At 40.3% G+C, this 19,267-nt stretch overlaps 1 protein-coding gene across 10 annotated transcripts in view; it reads right to left on the reverse strand.

Annotated features, from left to right (window-relative positions):
- Positions 1 to 19,267, reverse strand: part of PTPRM (protein tyrosine phosphatase receptor type M) — a 776,839-nt gene that overhangs the window by 495,484 nt on the left and 262,088 nt on the right. Inside the window, exon 1 of one of the 10 annotated variants that reach the window (XM_013051253.2) lies at positions 185 to 221. The exons of the other annotated variants lie outside the window; for them this stretch is intronic. Within the exon in view, the coding sequence (XP_012906707.2) occupies positions 185 to 206 (22 nt within the window). The 5' untranslated portion in view covers positions 207 to 221. Of the gene's footprint in view, positions 1 to 184; positions 222 to 19,267 lie in introns of those variants that run through there. 10 annotated transcript variants of the gene reach the window in all.

A 19,267-nucleotide genomic window follows, 5' to 3' on the forward strand; every position in this document is an offset into this window, starting at 1 on the left:
AAACATGTGGACCCATCATGATACCAAAACATTGTATATGCACCCCAGTATGCAAGTGTGATGTTCTGTGTGAACACGTGCATTACACACACACACACACACACACACACAGAACTTCCAGAACTTCCACGAAGAAATATGTGCCCCTATTTTTTCTTATCAAGTGTATGTATATTATACTCACGTTTCCTATTCTGCTGTTTCATTTTGTGACATACAGACGAAAATGAATGCTGGACACAACTGACAACTGGTTCCACAGCCCACGGATGCTTAAAATCATATCGCAACTCCTGTCCAAATAACCCAAACAAATAAGATCTACACTGTGCTCTGCCGTCTTCATAAAAGAGCTTTGTATTTTTAATTTGTAATTTTAAATTTGATCTTATCCTTCAAATACCAAAATACCAGATTACATCCCTCCTCCTGCTCCCTCGGCCAATACCAACAATGGTTCTAAAAAAATGTCTTTTCTGATGAGAAATGAGGAAGTTGAAAGCCTGTGGAGAAATAAATGAACTTAGGGAACAAAGCTCCAAGGTAACAAAGCCTCTGTGGGGAGCTGCCACCATCACTTTAAAAACACTTATTAGCACCCATTTCAGCCCAATGGAACCACATCTGTAGCCACATCCATATTCTGCAGACCAGATGACATGCACCCTTTTTCATCTCCTGGGTCTTCTATGCCCCTCTTAAAAATGTACAAACATGAAATACTTATTTTGCAACCACTAGCGAGTACAACCTTAATTAAAAGAAAAATTCTTTTTACCCAAATATCATATCCACCTCTCTGTTTTGCCCTCTCTCTTGTCTTTCTCTTGGATTCTCCAATATTACTTGTCAGGTACGCTAATTTTGGCCATGGTCCTAATATACTGGTGAACATACATTAAGACGGTAAAGAAGTAACACCATATCACAGGAAAGCCCCAGCAAAACTGTGTAACTACACCACTTCCTCGCTTCCCCAGTCCAGGTGGCACTTTCCTTGGGAGAGGAGGGGATGTGGACGAGAACTTCTTATAAGTCCGACCAGCTAGTACCCAGCACTCTGTTCTCCCCAAGGGAATGCCACAGCAATAGGTGCTATAAAATTAATAATAAGCATAGCTAAAGCCTAGCATACACCTAAATAGTAAGCATCATGAGCATAGCATATACGAAAATGTGCGTAAAACACTTGCTTCAAGATACCTGTACTGAAGACCCAAAATATATGCAGTTGTCAGCTTAGTGATTCATGGCATAACTGAGTGGGTATTTTTATTATTTATTGTTCATAAAGATACTGAGCTGCCCAAAATAAATTCACTCTCCTTACCTGGTCAATTTTAGCTCCGGTGGGATATATCTGAGTGACCATTATATACTGGGCATTTTGAGAACTGTGAACAGTAAAACCTGAACCAATTCCTCCAGCAAGAAATCTCACAGCTATAATCATATTTTAGATATTTCAGCACAGAAAGAAAAAAATGCACAGAATTAACAAATCTGATCCATTAAGTTGACCAACATTTACATAAACCACAATCTCAAGGGCCTATAAAATTTGTGGATTTATAACTGTTAACCAGTGGAACTCCATGGTGGCTCAGTTGCTAAGCGTCTGCCTTCGGCTCAGGTCATGATCCCAGGGTCCTGGGATCAAGCCCCGCATGGGGGTCCCTGCTTGGTGGGAAACCTGCTTCTCCTTCTCCCACTCCCCCTGCTTCTGTTCCTTCTCTTGCTCTCTCTCTGTCAAATAAATAAAATATTTTAAAAAGGAGGGGGCGTGGTGCATGGGTGGCTCAGTGGGTTAAGGCTCTGCCTTTGGCTCAGGTCATGATCTCAGGGTCCTGGGATATAGCCCCACATCAGGCTCTCTGCTCAGCAGGGAGCCTGCTTCCCCCCCCCTCTCTCTACCTGCCTCCTTGTGATCTCTCTGTCTCTGTCAAATAAATAAATAAAGTCTTAAAAAATATATAGAACTGTCAACCAGTAACTCTTTTAAAAAAGAGTTTTGAGACAGGGAGGAAAAAGAAAATAAGATAAAAACAGAGAGGGAGACAAATCCTAAGAGACTCTTAATCATTGGAAACAAACAGGGTTGCTGGAGGGGACATGGGGGTGGATGGGGTAACTGCGTGATGGACATTGGGGACGGCACATGATGGAAGGAGCACTGGATGTTGTATGCAATTATGAATCACTAAATTCTACCACTGAAATTAATAATACACTACATAGGGGCGCCTGGGCGGCTCAGTTGTTAAGTGTCTGCCTTCACCTCAGGATATGATCCCAGGGTCCTAGGATCGAGCCCCCACATCGGGCTCCCTACTCAGAGGGAAGCCTGCTCCCACGCCCCCTGCTTGTGTTCCCTCTCTCACTGTCTCTCTCTCTCTCTCTGTGTCAAATAAGCATAATCTTTAAAAGTAAAAAAATAAAAATAAAAAAGAATACACTATATATTAACTAACTTGACTTTAAATAAAACATTTTTTAAAAAGAAGGCATGAAGAGACTCAGAGCAAATGGAGGGTACTCTGGGGGTTCCATTCAGAGAAGTACTGTGCTCTCCTTTCATAAGGAAAGTAAAGCTTTACTGAGTACTAACTCCCGTTGCATTATGTCATCCAAACTGCTTGCCTGACTTAGCTGGAAAATACTATGTGTGTGCTTTATAATTTCTAAGTAAAAAACAAATAGAGTAAAGCAAACAAACCCTTTTAACTATCTGCTAATGCTAATGACTGTATCTTGGGAAATAAGCCACATGTACAATGGGGAAGTGACAGGTATACTGTTCAGAACTTTCTTAAGAGACTGCTTAATTTCCCATACGTCAGGTTTTTCATTGATTGACATCTTAAAAATGAGTTCGTTTTTGTTCTAAATCTCAGAACAACACAAACCGTCACAATATAAGCATCTGCCACAATTACTGTTGATTTAGAGATGATTTTTTTTCACATGTGTATCTGTTAACAGGCTAAACCATGTCTTGCTTTAAGAAGAAATTATACAGTTAAGCTTCTATATAAAATGTAAATCAAACTTAACTGTTTAAAAAATGCATCAACTTTGACATTTTCAGTTTACCAGAAGCCTGCTGGTGGTGCTCAAGAGGAGTTCAGCTAAATCATTCTTTGTCATAAAAAATATTTCCCAAAACACTCTAAGGGTTCTGTTAACAACCATGATTGAGAGCTCCCCATAATCCTGGAGAAGGGGCCGAAGATTTTGCTTAAGATGTTTCATCTTGGGCTGGGGACAGAAAGCCAGAGCCAAGCAGGGACCCTTGATCAGAGGACAGAAGGAAGGAGTTATCGAAACTCGACAAGGTGAGTCAGGAGGGGAAATTATACTGGCCTCCACATTGAATCAGTTATATCATCAGTTCAATGATATAATATCAAATTTAGAAGTGATCAAAACAGTCTGGAATTCAAGGAATCTGTTGGATTAATTAAGCAGCAACAACATCAAGATACCAATAAATAAATAACAAATAATATGAAGAGACAATTTGCATCAGCAAAAATACAATTAGTGAAGAGACGTCTGGGAAAAATATTCATCTTCACCACTAAGTCATGAAATTTAAATTAAAGCAAATGTCGGTTACAATTTTAAATGGAAGCTTCTTAGATATGTAAAACTTTCCCGACTACATGTGTGTGAGGTTCTGGTGAAGATCCCGCCCGTGTTCAGATAGGAAGCCCTATCACTGGATATAGAATTCCAGTAGTAAAGAACATAAAGACAGTCAGACTCTTTGCCCTTTTAGGGCAGGTTGGGAGAGAAACCTACAGATCTTAACTTAGCATTATGTGACCTTATGAAAAGCAGCTTACACTTGAGCTGACTCATAGACAGTGGGGAAAAAAGAACACTTTCTGGAGACCAGGGGGACTAGTGAGGATCAAGTCCTCATCCTGGTGCAGGATAGGACACAGGGGCCCCCTGAGCTTCGTGGGAAGCTGAGCTCTGCAGTCACACAGCCTGTGTTTGGATAGTGACTCAGCCATGTACTGGATGCCACTGAGCAAGTTAGCAAACTCCACTATGCCTCAGTTTCCTAACCTAGGATGTAAAGATAAAACTATTCCCATCTCAAAGAGGCTGTTCAGTGATTAAATGAGATAATTCACATAGAATCCTTCTTAGCAAGGTGCCTGGCACCTACACAGTACGCATGTGCCGAAGTTTGGCTAAGTGTATTTGGCCTTGGCCTTGGCCTAGCCAGATGAAATAGCTGGGTGACTACTTCAAGGTCGTTACGTGTATCAGTGATCACATGATTACATAGCCTGCCCCCATCCATATCTATTCAATGTAATGAGGTCAGTGATATAAACCAAGTCTGCCACTTGGATTTATTTTCGATATCTGAACATTAATTTTCAAATATACATAATCATTCTGGATATTACTCAGGGCGAACTATCTAAACATTAAAAATATGTTAAGGTTTTACCAAATCCACTGAAATACAAATGTACATTTTTTAATTACAAGAGTAAAATGCAGAGCACCTGGGTGGCTCTGTTGGTTAACCCTCCGACTCCTAATTTGGGCTCAGGTCATGATCTCAGGGTCGTGAGATCAAACCCCATGACTGGCTCCATGCTCAGCACAGACTCTGCTTGAGATTCTCTCTCTCTACCTCTGCATCTGCCCTTCCCCTGCTCGTGTGTGCTCTCTCTCTCTCTTTATATGAAAATAAATAAATAAAATCTCAAAAAAATAAAATGCTACAATAGTTAATGGGAATTGTGAAAGCTATTAATTGCACTTATAATACTATTAAAAAGTTTCAAATAGTTACAAAGGTAAATATATCAGCTATTCATATGAGGAGTAACAACAGCAAACATATGTGTAATATTTAATATGCACCGGCATTCTTCTAGGTGCTGTACCTGCAGTAACCCTTTTAAATCTTACAGAAGACAAGAAAGCTGAGGTGTACAGAGGCAGAGGTTAAGTAACTTGTTCAAGGTCTTGCAGCTAGTTAAGTGGCAGATGTGAGATACGGCCTCAGGCAAATATGATACCACGTGGCCTCTCAGTTTTGAAGCTGTATTTAATTTAGATTTTATTTTATTTTATTTTTAGATAATTTTAGGAAGAACATTATATCCTCTTGAGTCAATACCTATATACCACATATAGTATATACAGTGTGTATTTTATTATATATACAAATCTATCTATCTATATATCTATATATATATATTACACATACACACATACATGTGTGTATAAAGAAGTAGAGTCCAGTTATGAGAAATTTCAGGCTCCAAGGGAAAAGGAAAAGTTGCTCACTTTCAGGTGAATAAGTCCCAGCTAGCCTGCTGGAGGAAGGGGACCCTGTGAGGCAGAGCTACACTTTCCCACCCAGCCCAGTCAACCTTATAGCTTATTGCTCATGCGTGAAGGAGCTCAGCCAAGAAGAGCCACACACAGCCCCCAGAGCAACAGAACCCCTCAGCTGAACCCAGCTCCAATGACTAACACACAGAACTGTCAGCTGTGGGTATTATTTTAAGATACCAAGTTTGGGGGCACATTGGTGGCTCGGTCTGTAAAGCATCAGACTCTCGATTTCAACTCAGTTCGTGATCTAAGGGGTGTGAGACTGAACCCTGCCTCGGCTCCATGCTGAGTGCAGAGCCTACTTAAGATTCTCTCTCTTCCTCTCCCTCTCCCTCTCTAAAAACAAAGATACAAAGTTTGGGGACAGTGTGTTATGTAGCTAACAATACCTGGTTAGCTAACAAAGCTAACCGTATCTGGCTGAATCTAGGTGAGCCATGCACAGAGATACGTTTCCATCCTGTGTACTAGAAACATTTTAATAATTTAAGTTTTAAACAATCGAAGAACTTTATAAAAAGCTAACAGTATCTTAAAAGGCCACACACTTATACCACTTAGGTAACAGTGTTTTTCCTTCAAAACTTTATTTTATACACACAAATGAACATTTACACATCTAAGGAAAGTGCTTTTTTTTCCCCTTAGCTTTTCCCTATATTTTTGAAAAAATAATCCAAAAATAGTAAAAATAATAACAACCTATATTTTTCAAAAAATAAAAATGTATTTATCAAAATAATAATAATTCATATTTTTTAAATTTTTTATTTTTTATAAACATATATTTTTATCCCCAGGGGTACAGGTCCATGAATCGCCAGGTCCACAAACCCCACAGCACTCACCAAAGCACACACCCCCCTCAATGTCCATAACCCCACTAATTCATATTTTTTAAAAAATAAAAATATATTCATCAAAATAATAATTCATATATCTTTCAAAAATAAAAATATATTTATCAAAATAATAATAATGCTTCATATTTTTTCAAAAATAATAAAAATAATTAAAAATAATGTTCCAAAAAATAATAAAATAATTCCTATATTTTTCCAAAAAAATAATAACATATTTCTCTGTTTTGTCCTTTAATCATTAATTTAACATGGACAACTCTTTAAGCCAAAATGAACATATGGACCCAGCTCCGTGTTTTTAATAACCACTACTACAAAGCATCATCTAATAAAACAGCCACCCATATGAACACACTGAGATTGTTACTTCTATAGAATAGGGTTCTGCTGGCCCAATCTGCTGGCCAAAAGAGATATATATTTTTAATTTTCCAATGTTTTGATTCATTGGATATAAGTACTAAACAAATGCTCCAAACATGAAAATAGTAATTTTTTATTTATTAATGATAATGGTCAGTGGTTTACACAAAGTGGTTCTGTTACTTCAACTAACAGCAGACCGGCTAAGGGAACAGTGGGTTTGAGCCCAGAGGAAGCTGCCTCGTGGCCTGATCAGTTCTTAGTATGGTTATGGCTATGACTTCCTCTTCACATTATCACTGTTGCCACTGAATCTTTATAGCTTGCCTGCTATGTGCTGCTCACTGTGCAAAGTACTTCATACCCATTTGTTTATCTGATCCCCTGAATAACGAACGCATTGAGGAGAGTATTATTACTTTATATTCAGAAGGGCTAAAAATCCTTCCCAAGGTCACACAGAAAACCAGGACTTTAATCCAGTCCATCTGATTCTAGGGCTGATATTTTAAACCAACATGTAATCAAGATTTTGTAGCATGCTGCAGAGTCAGATAACCAAATATTTGTGGTGTATGCTATGCTCTCTGGAGAAAATTAAAAATAGAGGAACCACAACCAAATACACAAAAACTTATCAGGGTGATCAGCTTTGAATTACAACTCCTAAAAAATAAAATGAGTTGACTCTCAAATCACATGAGCTATTTCTTCCTTAAAAATAGAAATTAAAACCTACCCTGCTTAAGATGACAGTATGTAGCCAAAATTAGTTCTATTATTTTTTTCTCAAGTAAACAAAAGAATTAGTTACAAATGCAAAATAAAGATATAGTAATAAGATCTATTTCTTTTAAAACTACCAAGGTTCACTAGAAAACATGAATTTTAAATAAAACATGTAATAGAGTATAAACAGATCGATCCCTGGATCTCCTCAGAAGCCCAGAGGATACTGTTTACTCTGGTTGCTTCCTAATGCAATAAAATGTTCTAATAACATTCACGTGGTTTTACTTAAAAATGAGGTTTAAGGTCAAATCATTCAAAACACAGATGTCCAATTCCCTTAGTTTACACAACCCTAGAGAAGACAAACATTGTCTGCTGAAAGAGCCTGGAGATCAGAAATATTCAGGATGATTCGTAAAGGTATTTGATGCTAAGAACATTCCATCTTCCTCCTCAACAAAGAGTCCCCCATTCACATGTTTTGTCAAGAGTCACCAGGAGAATCATTTCCAGCATTTGTCACTATACAAATAACACACTCATGGCTGCTGCTAACTAAAGGGGAAGAAATGTCAAAGAATTTGAGATATGGATTACCTTAGGCATTTTTATTCATGATCAGTGTCTCTTGCGTTTAACCCATGAACAACTTTGTAGATAACTCACAAAAGGTATTTCTCTTAATCCAGATGGAGAAACAGACCATGTAGACATAAACGCTGAGTAGACTTACAAAGCGAAATAAATGTAAGTGCACAATACTATAATTTTTTTCTGTTAACACATTGGTGAAATATTAGAAACAGCAGACCGATGACAATAGACCAACACAGGGAGTGATATTGGAGAAGTGGGGAAGGATAAAAGGATACTTCAAGTTACAACCAAAGGATTTTATTTGTGAATGGGTATTAAGAGAATAGAAAGCTGAGGGCGTCTAATATGATTCTTAGCCCAAATCATGTAGAAGAGGAGTGATTCCATCTTACGCTGACAACTGAATTCTACCTGACAGAAAACAAGTAGTGCATTCTGTACTACTTTATCCCTAATCTTACATATTACTTGGCATATGGAAGGCACTCTGTTAGCTGTTGAATTAACTTCCAGAATGCATTAGAAACAAAAAATGCAATGGGTGTATTTTGAAATCAATCTATGTATCTTACTGGTTAGGAATATTTTGTCTTTAATTTTTTTATCATTTATATAATTAACACACTGGGAAGAAAGATCAAGATTTAGGGATTTTCCAAGTATGTCAATTCTATTCTGAATTTCTGAAAAAAGTGTTCAAGGTCTACCCAGTCTATAATTATAAACGTATCTTTTTCACCTCCTAAATCAATATATATGTATCGAGTAACAATTGTATGCCAGGCGCTGTCGCAGGCTTCGCTGATTCATAGTTAAGTAAGATTCAAGCCTTATGCTTTTCTTTTTTTAATATTTTATTTATTTATTTGTCAGACTGAGATCACAAGTAGGCAGAGAGGCAGGCAGAGAAAGAGGAAAGGAAGCAGGCTCCCTGCTGAGCAAAGAGCCCTACGCAGGGCTCCATCCCAGGACACTGGGATCATGACCTGAGCTGAAGACAGAGGCTTTAACCCACTGAGCCACCCAGGCGCCCCCTTATTCTTTTTTTAAAATTTTTTTATTTTTAAAAAAAAATTTTTTTTTGAAGATTTTATTTATTTATTTGTCAGAGAGAGAGTGAGCACAGGCAGACAGAGTGGCAGGCAGAGGCAGAAGGAGAAGCAGGCTCCCTGCTGAGCAAGGAGCCGGATGTGGCACTCGATCCCAGGACACTGGGATCATGACCTGAGCCGAAGGCAGCCACTTAACCAACTGAGCCACCCAGGTGTCCCGTTTTTAAAAATTTATTTATTTTGAGATGAGAGAGAGAGAGAGACAGACAGACAGACAGGAGGGGCAGAGGTAGAGGGACAGAATCCCCAACAGACTCCCCACAGAGCACAGAGCCCTGCGTAGGGCTAGATCTCATTACCCTGAGATCATGACCTGAGCCAAAATCAAGAGTATGATGCTTTCAACCAACTGAGCCTCTGAGGCATCCCAAGCCCCATTCTTAATTCTAGCAGGGTAAGCCAGTAATTATACTGAAATTGTATAAGCGGTGATAGAGCTATTCTAATAATCATTCAGGGCAGAGAGAAAAGGGTAGTAACGTGAGCTCAGGGAGGTGGGTGCTAGTGACTGCTTCTTAAAGGAAGGGATCTCCAAGCCGAGTCTCACGGCATGTGTAGTCAGCCAGACCACTGGTGGAAAGAATATGGTGGAGGGGCTCTGCATTTGTTCATTTCAGCAAATATTTGTGAGGCCCCTACAGGTAACAGGCACTGATAATAAGCACGAGGAAGACATGCCCATGGCCCTTCAGAAGCTTCAAGTCTAAAGGGGTAGACAACATCATAATCAAATCATCAGAATACAAAGTTCTAAGTGTATGCCAGACATCCACTCCAAGCACTAAGCGGTAGAGAAGCCACGCAGGAAAGAGCGGCTAACGCAACTTCAACATTACTGTCGGTGCCATTTAAGAACTAAACCAGACCCTCAGTGGGAAATGCAAAAACACCACAAAATATAAATAATGATCCTCCTTATCTGGAAAGATGGAAAGATATTTCTATTCACTTCACTCACTGTGCAAACTGTGCAAAGGCTGGACCAACATGGAACGACTGAAAGCAAGATATGATCGGACCCCATGAGGAACAGCCTTTGCACAGCTGTTTTAGGAATCACAGTGTGTCTTCCTGGGAAAGCAACAGAGCTCTTGCAGAAGTAAGAGTGGCTCACATTAAAATTCTTTGTTCTTTACAGCTTGGTGCTTTGCTTTCATAAAACTTCTTTCAAGAGCTGCATTGCTGGCTTAAGTGGTCTTCCGGGGAGTTGAACTCCCACCTGGGCACACAAACAGGTCAGACGCTTTAAAATTAAACATCGCTGGGAGGGGCTTGAAAGGTATTTTACCCCCATGAGAGTTAACTGCCAGCGAGGCCATTCTTTTGGAGAGCATTTTTAGAGAGCATCTTTAAACCTTTTCATTAGGCAGAATGACTTCCACACCCAGAGGAGACGACTGAACTAAAGGCAGAGAATACTTAAAAATCATTCAGGGGGAAAAAATAATAAATGGTTTTATAATACATTCAAATAAAAAAATACATTAAAAAAGCACCCATTTGGCGTAATATTTAAAATTATCTACCTGACTTTATATTTGCTGGTAGGCAGGGAAATAATGAGAGTCAAGTTATTTATCAGCAACTGGAGAAATTAAATTCTAGAGAGTAAGGATATCAAAACAGGAAGCCTGGACAGCCCAACAGATGCCGTCCAGGCCACTCACTGATTCTATCAGGCATCTGTGAGATTTGAACTAAAAGAGATCCCAGATCCATAACCATGAAATGTTACCAAGGGTTAGCAGGATCACCAGAATGTTGGCTGCACTTAAACCACTGAAAGCACACAATGCATATTTGCATTAGAATATGCTCAGAGAAATCGGCACTTCCAAAAACACCTTTGGTTTAATAACTGCCATATACTGGCTACTCTAAGAAGAACAGATCATTTCCTTCCTGAGAAAGCTTAAAATCTAAAACACGTAAATCCTCATCATTTATCTACCCACGTGAAACCATCAAAGGCAGTTTGTACTTTAAAGGTATATACTTTATACTTAAAAAAAGAACAGGCATTTAAGTGAAAGGGTGGTGAGATTCTGATGACTTATGCTACTGCCAATTTTTTTTCCATCCAAACCTAATGGCAGAAAGCTAAGTATGACCATGGGAAGCTTTACAGAGTTTCTATAGAAATCTTCCTCTCCCCACCCACACCCACGCTTCCACAGAAATGAACAGGTATGAATATGTTACCTTTTTCCTGGCCAAAGTTTCTACAGTGACTTCTGACAACCTAATCTACTCAAAGGTCGTAGGGTCTGTCTCCCATCTCCAGGTAACTTACCCAGGCAGGCTGTACCCTGGGAATCACATGATTCTATATCAATGAAAGAGGGATGGTTTCCTCTTGAACAGAAATGAAGGTGAGATTATTCAGGGACTTAGTCACCTTTGCTGAGGAACTGCACTTGGCCTGTTGATGAGCACAGTTCATCTACCTTCCTCATCCCACTTTACGTCTCCACCCTCCATGTCTGCATCTCTCCATTCATTTACTTAAGAACTTCTTTAACTAGAGGTGCCTCGGTAGCTCAATCAGTTAAGCATCAGACTTTATTTCAGCTCAGGTCATGAGCTCAGGGTCATGGGTTGGAGGCCCACTTCCGGCTCCCTGCTCAGCACAGAGTCTGCTCGGGATTCTCTGTATCTCTCTCTCCCTCTGCCCCTCACCCTGACTCCCACAAGTTCTCTCTCTATAAATAAGTAAGTAAATAAATAAATAAAATCTTCAAAAAAATAATTTTTTCAACAAAACCAGAGAATTACCTGAGAGGAGTCTATGGATAAAATTCCAAGGATCCACAAAATTGCATGAGAATAAAATTACATTTTAATATTTAATACCTTCCGACTGAATGTGGCATTTCTTTCAAATACATGTAGGTGTTATACCATAATCATATTCTCAGTACTGTGACTTTTATCATCAGATGGGTATGGAGATTCTCCTATCACATGACCGGGTGATCTTAATTACTTTAAAATTACCAGAGTTAACAGATGTCTTCATTATTAGCACAATGATTATATAAAGGCATTTTTAGTATATCAAAAATTTTTAAGGATCTGATTCCTTCATTTCCATTTAAAGGGTTCCACTGTAATTGTATGGATTCTATCTTATGTATCCAGAACCACCATTCTGAGGAGCCTGTACGGTTCATGAGGCTGCTCAGGGTGGCCACAGCATAAAGACAACTATCATATGATCTCCCTGATATGAGGAAGTGGTGATGCAACATGGGGGCTTAAGTGGGTAGGAGAAGAATCAATGAAACAAGATGGGATTGGGAGGGAGACAAACCATAAGTGACTCTTAATCTCACAAAACAAACTGAGGGTTGCTGGGGGGAGGGGGTTTGGGAGAAGGGGGTGGGATTATGGACATTGGGAGGGTATGTGCTTTGGTGAGTGCTGTGAAGTGTGTAAACCTGGTGATTCACAGACCTGTACCCCTGGGGATAAAAATATATGTTTATAAAAAATAAAAAAATTTAAAAAAAAAAAGAAGCAATTACAAACTCATGTTCTAAATGTTCTGATCCTTCTATGATTCCCCTTCCCTTAAGACCATTTGCACTTTAAAGATGCTTTTAAAAAAAAAACCATTTTTTCATGTGTCTGATAGCCATTTGTATGTCTTGATTGGAGAAGTGTCTGTTCATATCTTCTGCCCATTTTTTGATATGTTTGCCTGTTTTGTGTGTGTTGAGTTTGAGGAGTTCATTATCGATCCTGGATATCAACCTTTTGTCTGTACTGTCATTTGCAAATATCTTCTCCCATTCCGTGGGTTGCCTCTTTGTTTTTTTGATTGTTTCCTTTGCTATGCAGAAGCTTTTGATTTTGATGAAGTCCCAAAAGTTTATTTTCGCTTTTGTTTCCTTTGCCTTTGGAGACATATCTTGAAAGAAGTTGCTGTGGCTGATATCGAAGAGATTAATGCCTATGTTCTCCTCTAGGATTCTGATGGATTCCTGTCTCACGTTGAGGTCTTTTATCCATTTTGAGTTTATCTTTGTGTACGGTGTAAAAGAATGGTCAAGTTTCATTCTTCTACGTATAGCTGTCCAGTTTTCCCAGCACCATTTATTGAAGAGACTGTCTTTTTTCCACTGTATATTTTTTCCTGTTTTGTCTAAGATTAATTGACCATAGAGTTGAGGGTCCATATCTGGGCTCTCTACTCTGTTCCACTGGTCTATATGTCTGTTTTTATGCCAGTACCATGCTGTCTTGGTGATCACAGCTTTGTAATAAAGCTTGAAATCAGGTAACGTGATGCCCCCAGCTTTATTTTTGTTTTTCAACATTTCCTTAGTGATTCGGGGTCTCTTCTGATTCCATACAAATTTTAGGATTATTTGCTCCAGCTCTTTGAAGAATACTGGTGGAATTTTGATTGGAATGGCATTAAAAGTATATATTGCTCTAGGCAGTATAGACATTTTAACAATGTTTATTCTTCCGATCCAAAAGAAGGGCCATCTGTACCCCAATGTTTATAGCAGCAATGGCCATGGTCACCAAACTACGGAAAGAACCAAGATGCCCTTCAACGGACGAATGGATAAGGAAGATGTGGTCCATATACACTATGGAGTATTATGCCTCCATCAGAAAGGATGAATACCCAACTTTTGTAGCAACATGGACGGGACTGGAAGAGATTATGCTGAGTGAAATAAGTCAAGCAGAGAGAGTCAATTATCATATGGTTTTACTTATTTGTGGAGCATAACAAATATCATGGAGGACAAGGGGTGTTAGAGAGGAGAAGGGAGTTGGGGGAAATTGGAAGGGGAGGTGAGACTATGGACTCTGAAAAAAAATCTGAGGGGTTTGAAGAGGCGGGGGGGTGGGAGGTTGGGGTACCAGGTGGTGGGTATTATAGAGGGCACGGATTGCATGGAGCACTGGGTGTGGTGAAAAAATAATGAATACTGTTTTTCTGAAAATAAATAAATTGAAAAAAAATTAAAAAAAACACACACAGAATTTCAGGTATCCAAATATGATATAAATCTGGAAGAGAGGTTTTCTACCCAATATTCAACCAAACATAGGGCCTACAATTTCTTGTCTACTTTGAGTTTTTATTTATTTTTTCCTGGTAGGAAAAAAGTCTTGCTGTCTGCACCAGGATTTCAGCTTCCTGGATAGATGAGGGTTCTTTTTCACTAACACAGCAGACACAGATACACAGACATAATCACACACACACACACACACACACACCCCAAGACCAAATCGTCTCCATGCTCATGGTGTGTTGGATTGCAAGAAAAGGCCTTTCTGTGCAGATTCTCTGTCCATCAGAGCATCCAGGTCTGTATACCCAGTTGTGTCCTGACCTCCTGAAACAGACCACATCCTTAGAAGAAGAATGAACTGCCATCTCCACACGTGACTTAAATGGAAGCCTTCAAAGTGTGATGATTTTTAGACTTGCTTTGTGTATATTTTGTAGTTTTAAGCTCATTTCAATTTTTCCAAAATAAGTGGTAGAAAATGCTCATTAGGTGCAAGTGTAAATATTTTAAAATATTATGCTGTCACTTGTGAGGCCCTGCTGCAGTAAGCCGGTTGCATTCAAATTTAAAGACAGGAAAATCCTCAGTGAAAAATTGTTAGCCTCACTTAGTTTTCACATTACTATAAATACTGAGTGTGTTTCATTTTAATCATTATTCTGTTTACTTAGAAACTTAAAAGCACAAAGCATAAATTTCGTTAGGAGATTGACTAAACTTCCAATTTCCAATTGAAAAAAAAAATACCTTGCAGGAAAGGCTGAGAGACCAAGGCATGAGATATTCAGTCACTCAGAATGCATTTACTAATGCTCTGGTCACTGAGCGAGGAGCCAGTGGACAGGGACGAGAACCTGGGCCTCAGGAAACTATGAGAGAATGTAGACATATTTAAGGCATCCTGGGAAGACAGTGTGAATGTCGGGTGTTCAGAGGAAGCACAAAGGAGGAAGTAAGTAAGAAGGATGGAGTAGGTCAGACCAGAAATGGTTTCTTTCTCAGAGGAGGGCTTTTCTTTTTTTTTAAGATTTTATTTATTTGACAGACAGAGATCACAGGCAGGCAGAGAGGCAGGCAGAGAGAAAGGAGGGAGCAGGCTCCCCGCTGAGCAGAGAGCCCGATGCAGGGCTAGATCCCAGGACGCTGGGATCATGACCTGAGCTGAAGGAAGAGGCTTTATTCCACTGAGCCACCCAGGCGCCCCCAGAGGAGGTCTTTTTAAAGGATGTATTTGCCCTTCCCAGAGAATCCTAAGAATAAGGATTCACATGCGAGACAAATGGGAGCACTGGTCAGCATATTTCCTTAGAAATAGCAGGGGCAGGAACCAGAGGGCAGGAGATGGCTGACAAGTTGAGATACATTTAGGAGTGGGCTCTACTGTGCTCAAGGACATCACAATCTCAGGGGCAAATTTGGTGCAAATCACAGATCCTTACAGGTCAAATAAAATTTTTCCCCTATAATATACATCTCTGGTAATTTCCCTGCATGGTGGGTAAACCTTGTTTCTGCTACATGTGAGTATTCCAGAAGGACAACAGGGAGAAGCCTAAACAGTGGTAAAAGAGCTGACCAGGGGATTCTCATGTGGAAAAGCTAAGTGTTCTGTGATTTTAGCGGTGGGGTTTCCCAAGCCCTGGGTACTGGGTCTTTCCCTGGGATCTCAGGCTGAAGGAGACGGATTCCACACTAACCCATCTGTTCACCGGCATTTGTCTTATCCCTCCAAAATTAAGAGAAGAAAAAAGGAAGAAAGCTAGTAGAAAAACAGTTCAACAAAGAGAAAATTCTCTAAGTTTTTTTAAAAAATGATCCCCAAATCCACTCGTCTTCCACCTCTACTTCAGACTAGGGGCCCCAAACACAGGGCCTCAGAAGGCTTGCTGGCTTGGATGGAAAGATAGTGAGGAAGGCAGGAGTGTGGGGATGTGATAGGGGAGGGAGAAAGAGAAGGAGGCCGGTGGGTGATAGTCCTGACAGTTGGCACATGCCTCGCAGGTCAAGTAGCTGAAAAAAACGCCCAGCATCTGCAGACGGTCTATCATGAGGGAAGTACTCATTCTTCAGCTCTCCTCTCCTCCAGGGATCAAAGCCGGCCTCACTAGCATTAACCACGCCCCCCATGTTTCTGATTGGTTCCCAGCTCCCTCAGTGGCTGAGTCCCACTGCAGAAGCCGCAGCCCTGGTGAAGGTCGGGGATGTGGGAACATCAGTCAGGGTCACAGGGAGCACTGACCCTTAGAGGCACAGGCAAGCCCAGGTGTGTGAGGTGAAAATGCTGGTTCTTGATCACAGGTGACATCCTGTGAGTGGGGGGATGTGTGTGACAGTGGGCCTTGCTGGTCCAGCGGGGACACCGTGACCCCATGGCTGCCACCATGAAGCATCAGGTGGAACCTGTCCTTTGTGTCTAGAGAATGCAGCAGACATCAGACAATCTCCCTGGAGGGCTGTCAGGAAGGTGGAGCACAAAACTATGGCCAGGAGGGGCCTGGAAGCTGCAGAAACTGGGTCCAACACAGCATGCACATTAAGTATATGCCACGTGTCTGTACATATGTGTAGATCTCATGTAGATATTAAATATCTGGCTTCCTCCTCGTTTTTTATTAAACACGCACACAGGAAACACTCAGAATGCATGCTGCAGGAGGCTTACATGTGACCCAACACTTAGAGCCTCCGTGGAAGTGTTCTTCCTTGATTTTTGTCATTACTGCTGTGAGTTAGGTGAAACTGTTCAAATCTCATCTATATGCTTGGATTTCACATTTCCTGCACTTGGGAGGGGGTTTCAGCAATTAATTACATGCCTCAAGGACTCCCTTCTGTAATCCAAGGATGCAGTATTTTAAAGCAGTCACATGATTAGAGCAACAAGCAAGTGAAATCATCCATTGTTGCTGTCTTCAATCTTCAATGACGATAGAAGATTGTCCAGTGGCCTGTCAGCTCTCAGAGGACCTGTTCACAGGTGATCTCAGCATCTCAACACACCATCTAGGACCTCACAAGTGCTTAGCCAACAATGTCACATTCATTTTCTGGTGTGTAGAATGCATGGAGCTAGCCTACAAGGATCATGGGATCCCCCATTATGGTAACTGCACTTCTTATCATTACATTAAGATTTCTCACCCAGGCATTGTGCTAAGCACTTTACATATATTAACACTTTTCTTAAAATAAGTTAAATCATGTTATATTGGTAACTCCCGTCACAATAATAAAAATAGGTTGCGACCAGAACTTATTTTTGCAGTTTCTAAGTGCTCCATTTAAACCAGCATTGGTGACATAATCTGGACTCTTTCAAACCATGACCTTCTCTGTATCTCACCTTTATTTACCATATTTGATAAGGAAAGTGAAGTCCACATCAAATCCTTAATAAGCGCTAAGAGGAATGTAAGCCTAATGGGCTTTGATTTAATATTTGGGGTATGAAGATCCACATAGAAGTCCTATAACCTGAGAAGTAAGAAAGATTCAACTGGAAGAGTCACTCTTTCCTTCGCTATGAGTAGCAGTTAAAACAAAAAAAGACTGAAATAAGTAAGACCCTTCTCTTTGCTTCATTTTTGTGAGGGTCCCATGGAATGCTTGCCTATTTATGTCTATAGCTTTAAAGAATGAATGGTATGATGTAATCTTAGCAGGACTCCTGCCCACACCTCCAATGTCAAGGGCATTCAAGGGCATTGTTTTAGTGCTATATTGACACAAAATAGTGGACTGTGCAAGCAGCTACCAGGAGCCAAACAGCAGGCCTACTGTTGGAAAGGTCATGTGATGGAGTCCTAAAATGAGGATGAACTCCCCGGAGAGGGTAAGGCAATAAAGACACCTGCTTGGAGACCAAATGGAGGAGACTGAGCTTTCCTGCCAATGGCCCACCTTTCCAGCCAGAGAGACCCCACAGCAAAACGTAAACAGACATAAAGTCTCATTCCTCTCTCAGCAAACTGATTATGCATTTGTTGCAATAATTCTTTCCCATGATTTTCAACCCTGGCATATGAGGATTTTCCTACATGCAGATTCCCCGAAGCCGCTGTCCCAGCTGTACAGCAAGGCTACCTATTAGCACAGTTATTAGATCACAGTGCCAATGACACCTGGGCTGCTTATTTTAACACCATGTTTAAATATTTAATCTGGTTAACTTTTATTTTGTGGTTTAAAAACCTGTTTTCCCAGCTGCTTATGAGGTAAAGCCCAGCGTCTTTACCAGGGCACAAAGGACCCTTCAAATGGGGCCCAGTCTACCTGTTAAGTGCTACCATCTGTCAGCCTGCCTGCCACGCGCGCCTACTCCCTACACACTCCTTCCATGGGTCTCCCAGAGCAGAGAGAAGCCAGTGACTCATTCTCTCTGCTGGAGTCAAGAAGAGTTTCCCAAAAGAGAAGGCATCTGAGCGTGGAAGATGAGAGGGAAAGAAAGAGATGAGGAACTAAGAAGGTATTTAGACCCACAGGTTCTCCAGAAAGTGGCTTTAGGAGCAAAGGCAAGGGCAGTCAGCTTGGAGATGACGCTCCTATCTGCAAGTTATTTAGAATCAGATGTATTTGAGCTGAGTCTTACCTCTGCATAAAGACACAGAATACAGATATTGCCCCAGTCCCCTGAAAAGGCACCAACTTGCTACAATTTAAACACATAAATAAAGGACTTTTATTTTTAATTGGGCATCCCTTAAAATATTTTTTAATTTCCACTTTCTGCAATTGTATCCCATGTCTCTGAGAGTGCATGTATAGAACATGACAGTGTTTTTAAACCTTTGCTATCAGAACAAATAATTATGGTTTTCAAGGCCAGCATCACATAAACATACAAAAAATAAGAAGAGAACAGGTACCAGGAAACTTCTGCATTCCTGTAGGGAATAAAAGGGAATCCAGAATATCAGATTATATTAACTTCGTTAATCACTTATCCACTATGACTCAGTATTTGGAAGGGGGATGAGGATGTCTAGCACTGGTGGTGCTTTAATACACATTCAATGGTGGTGCTTTATACACCATCAATGACTTAATGATTAAACTGAGCCAATGACCAGTATTATATCTTATTTGGCAGAAGCCGAGAAATGATGAGTAACTTACTCTGGGTCATACCAAGGCCATGGACACCCATAATCAGGTACATGGGATTCCCAAGTCTGTGTTTGTTTGA

The sequence above is a fragment of the Mustela putorius genome, unplaced genomic scaffold (genome assembly GCF_011764305.1).
Source record: "Mustela putorius furo isolate JIRA1106 unplaced genomic scaffold, ASM1176430v1.1 tig00003858_pilon_pilon_pilon, whole genome shotgun sequence".
Classification (NCBI taxonomy): Eukaryota; Metazoa; Chordata; class Mammalia; order Carnivora; family Mustelidae; genus Mustela; species Mustela putorius.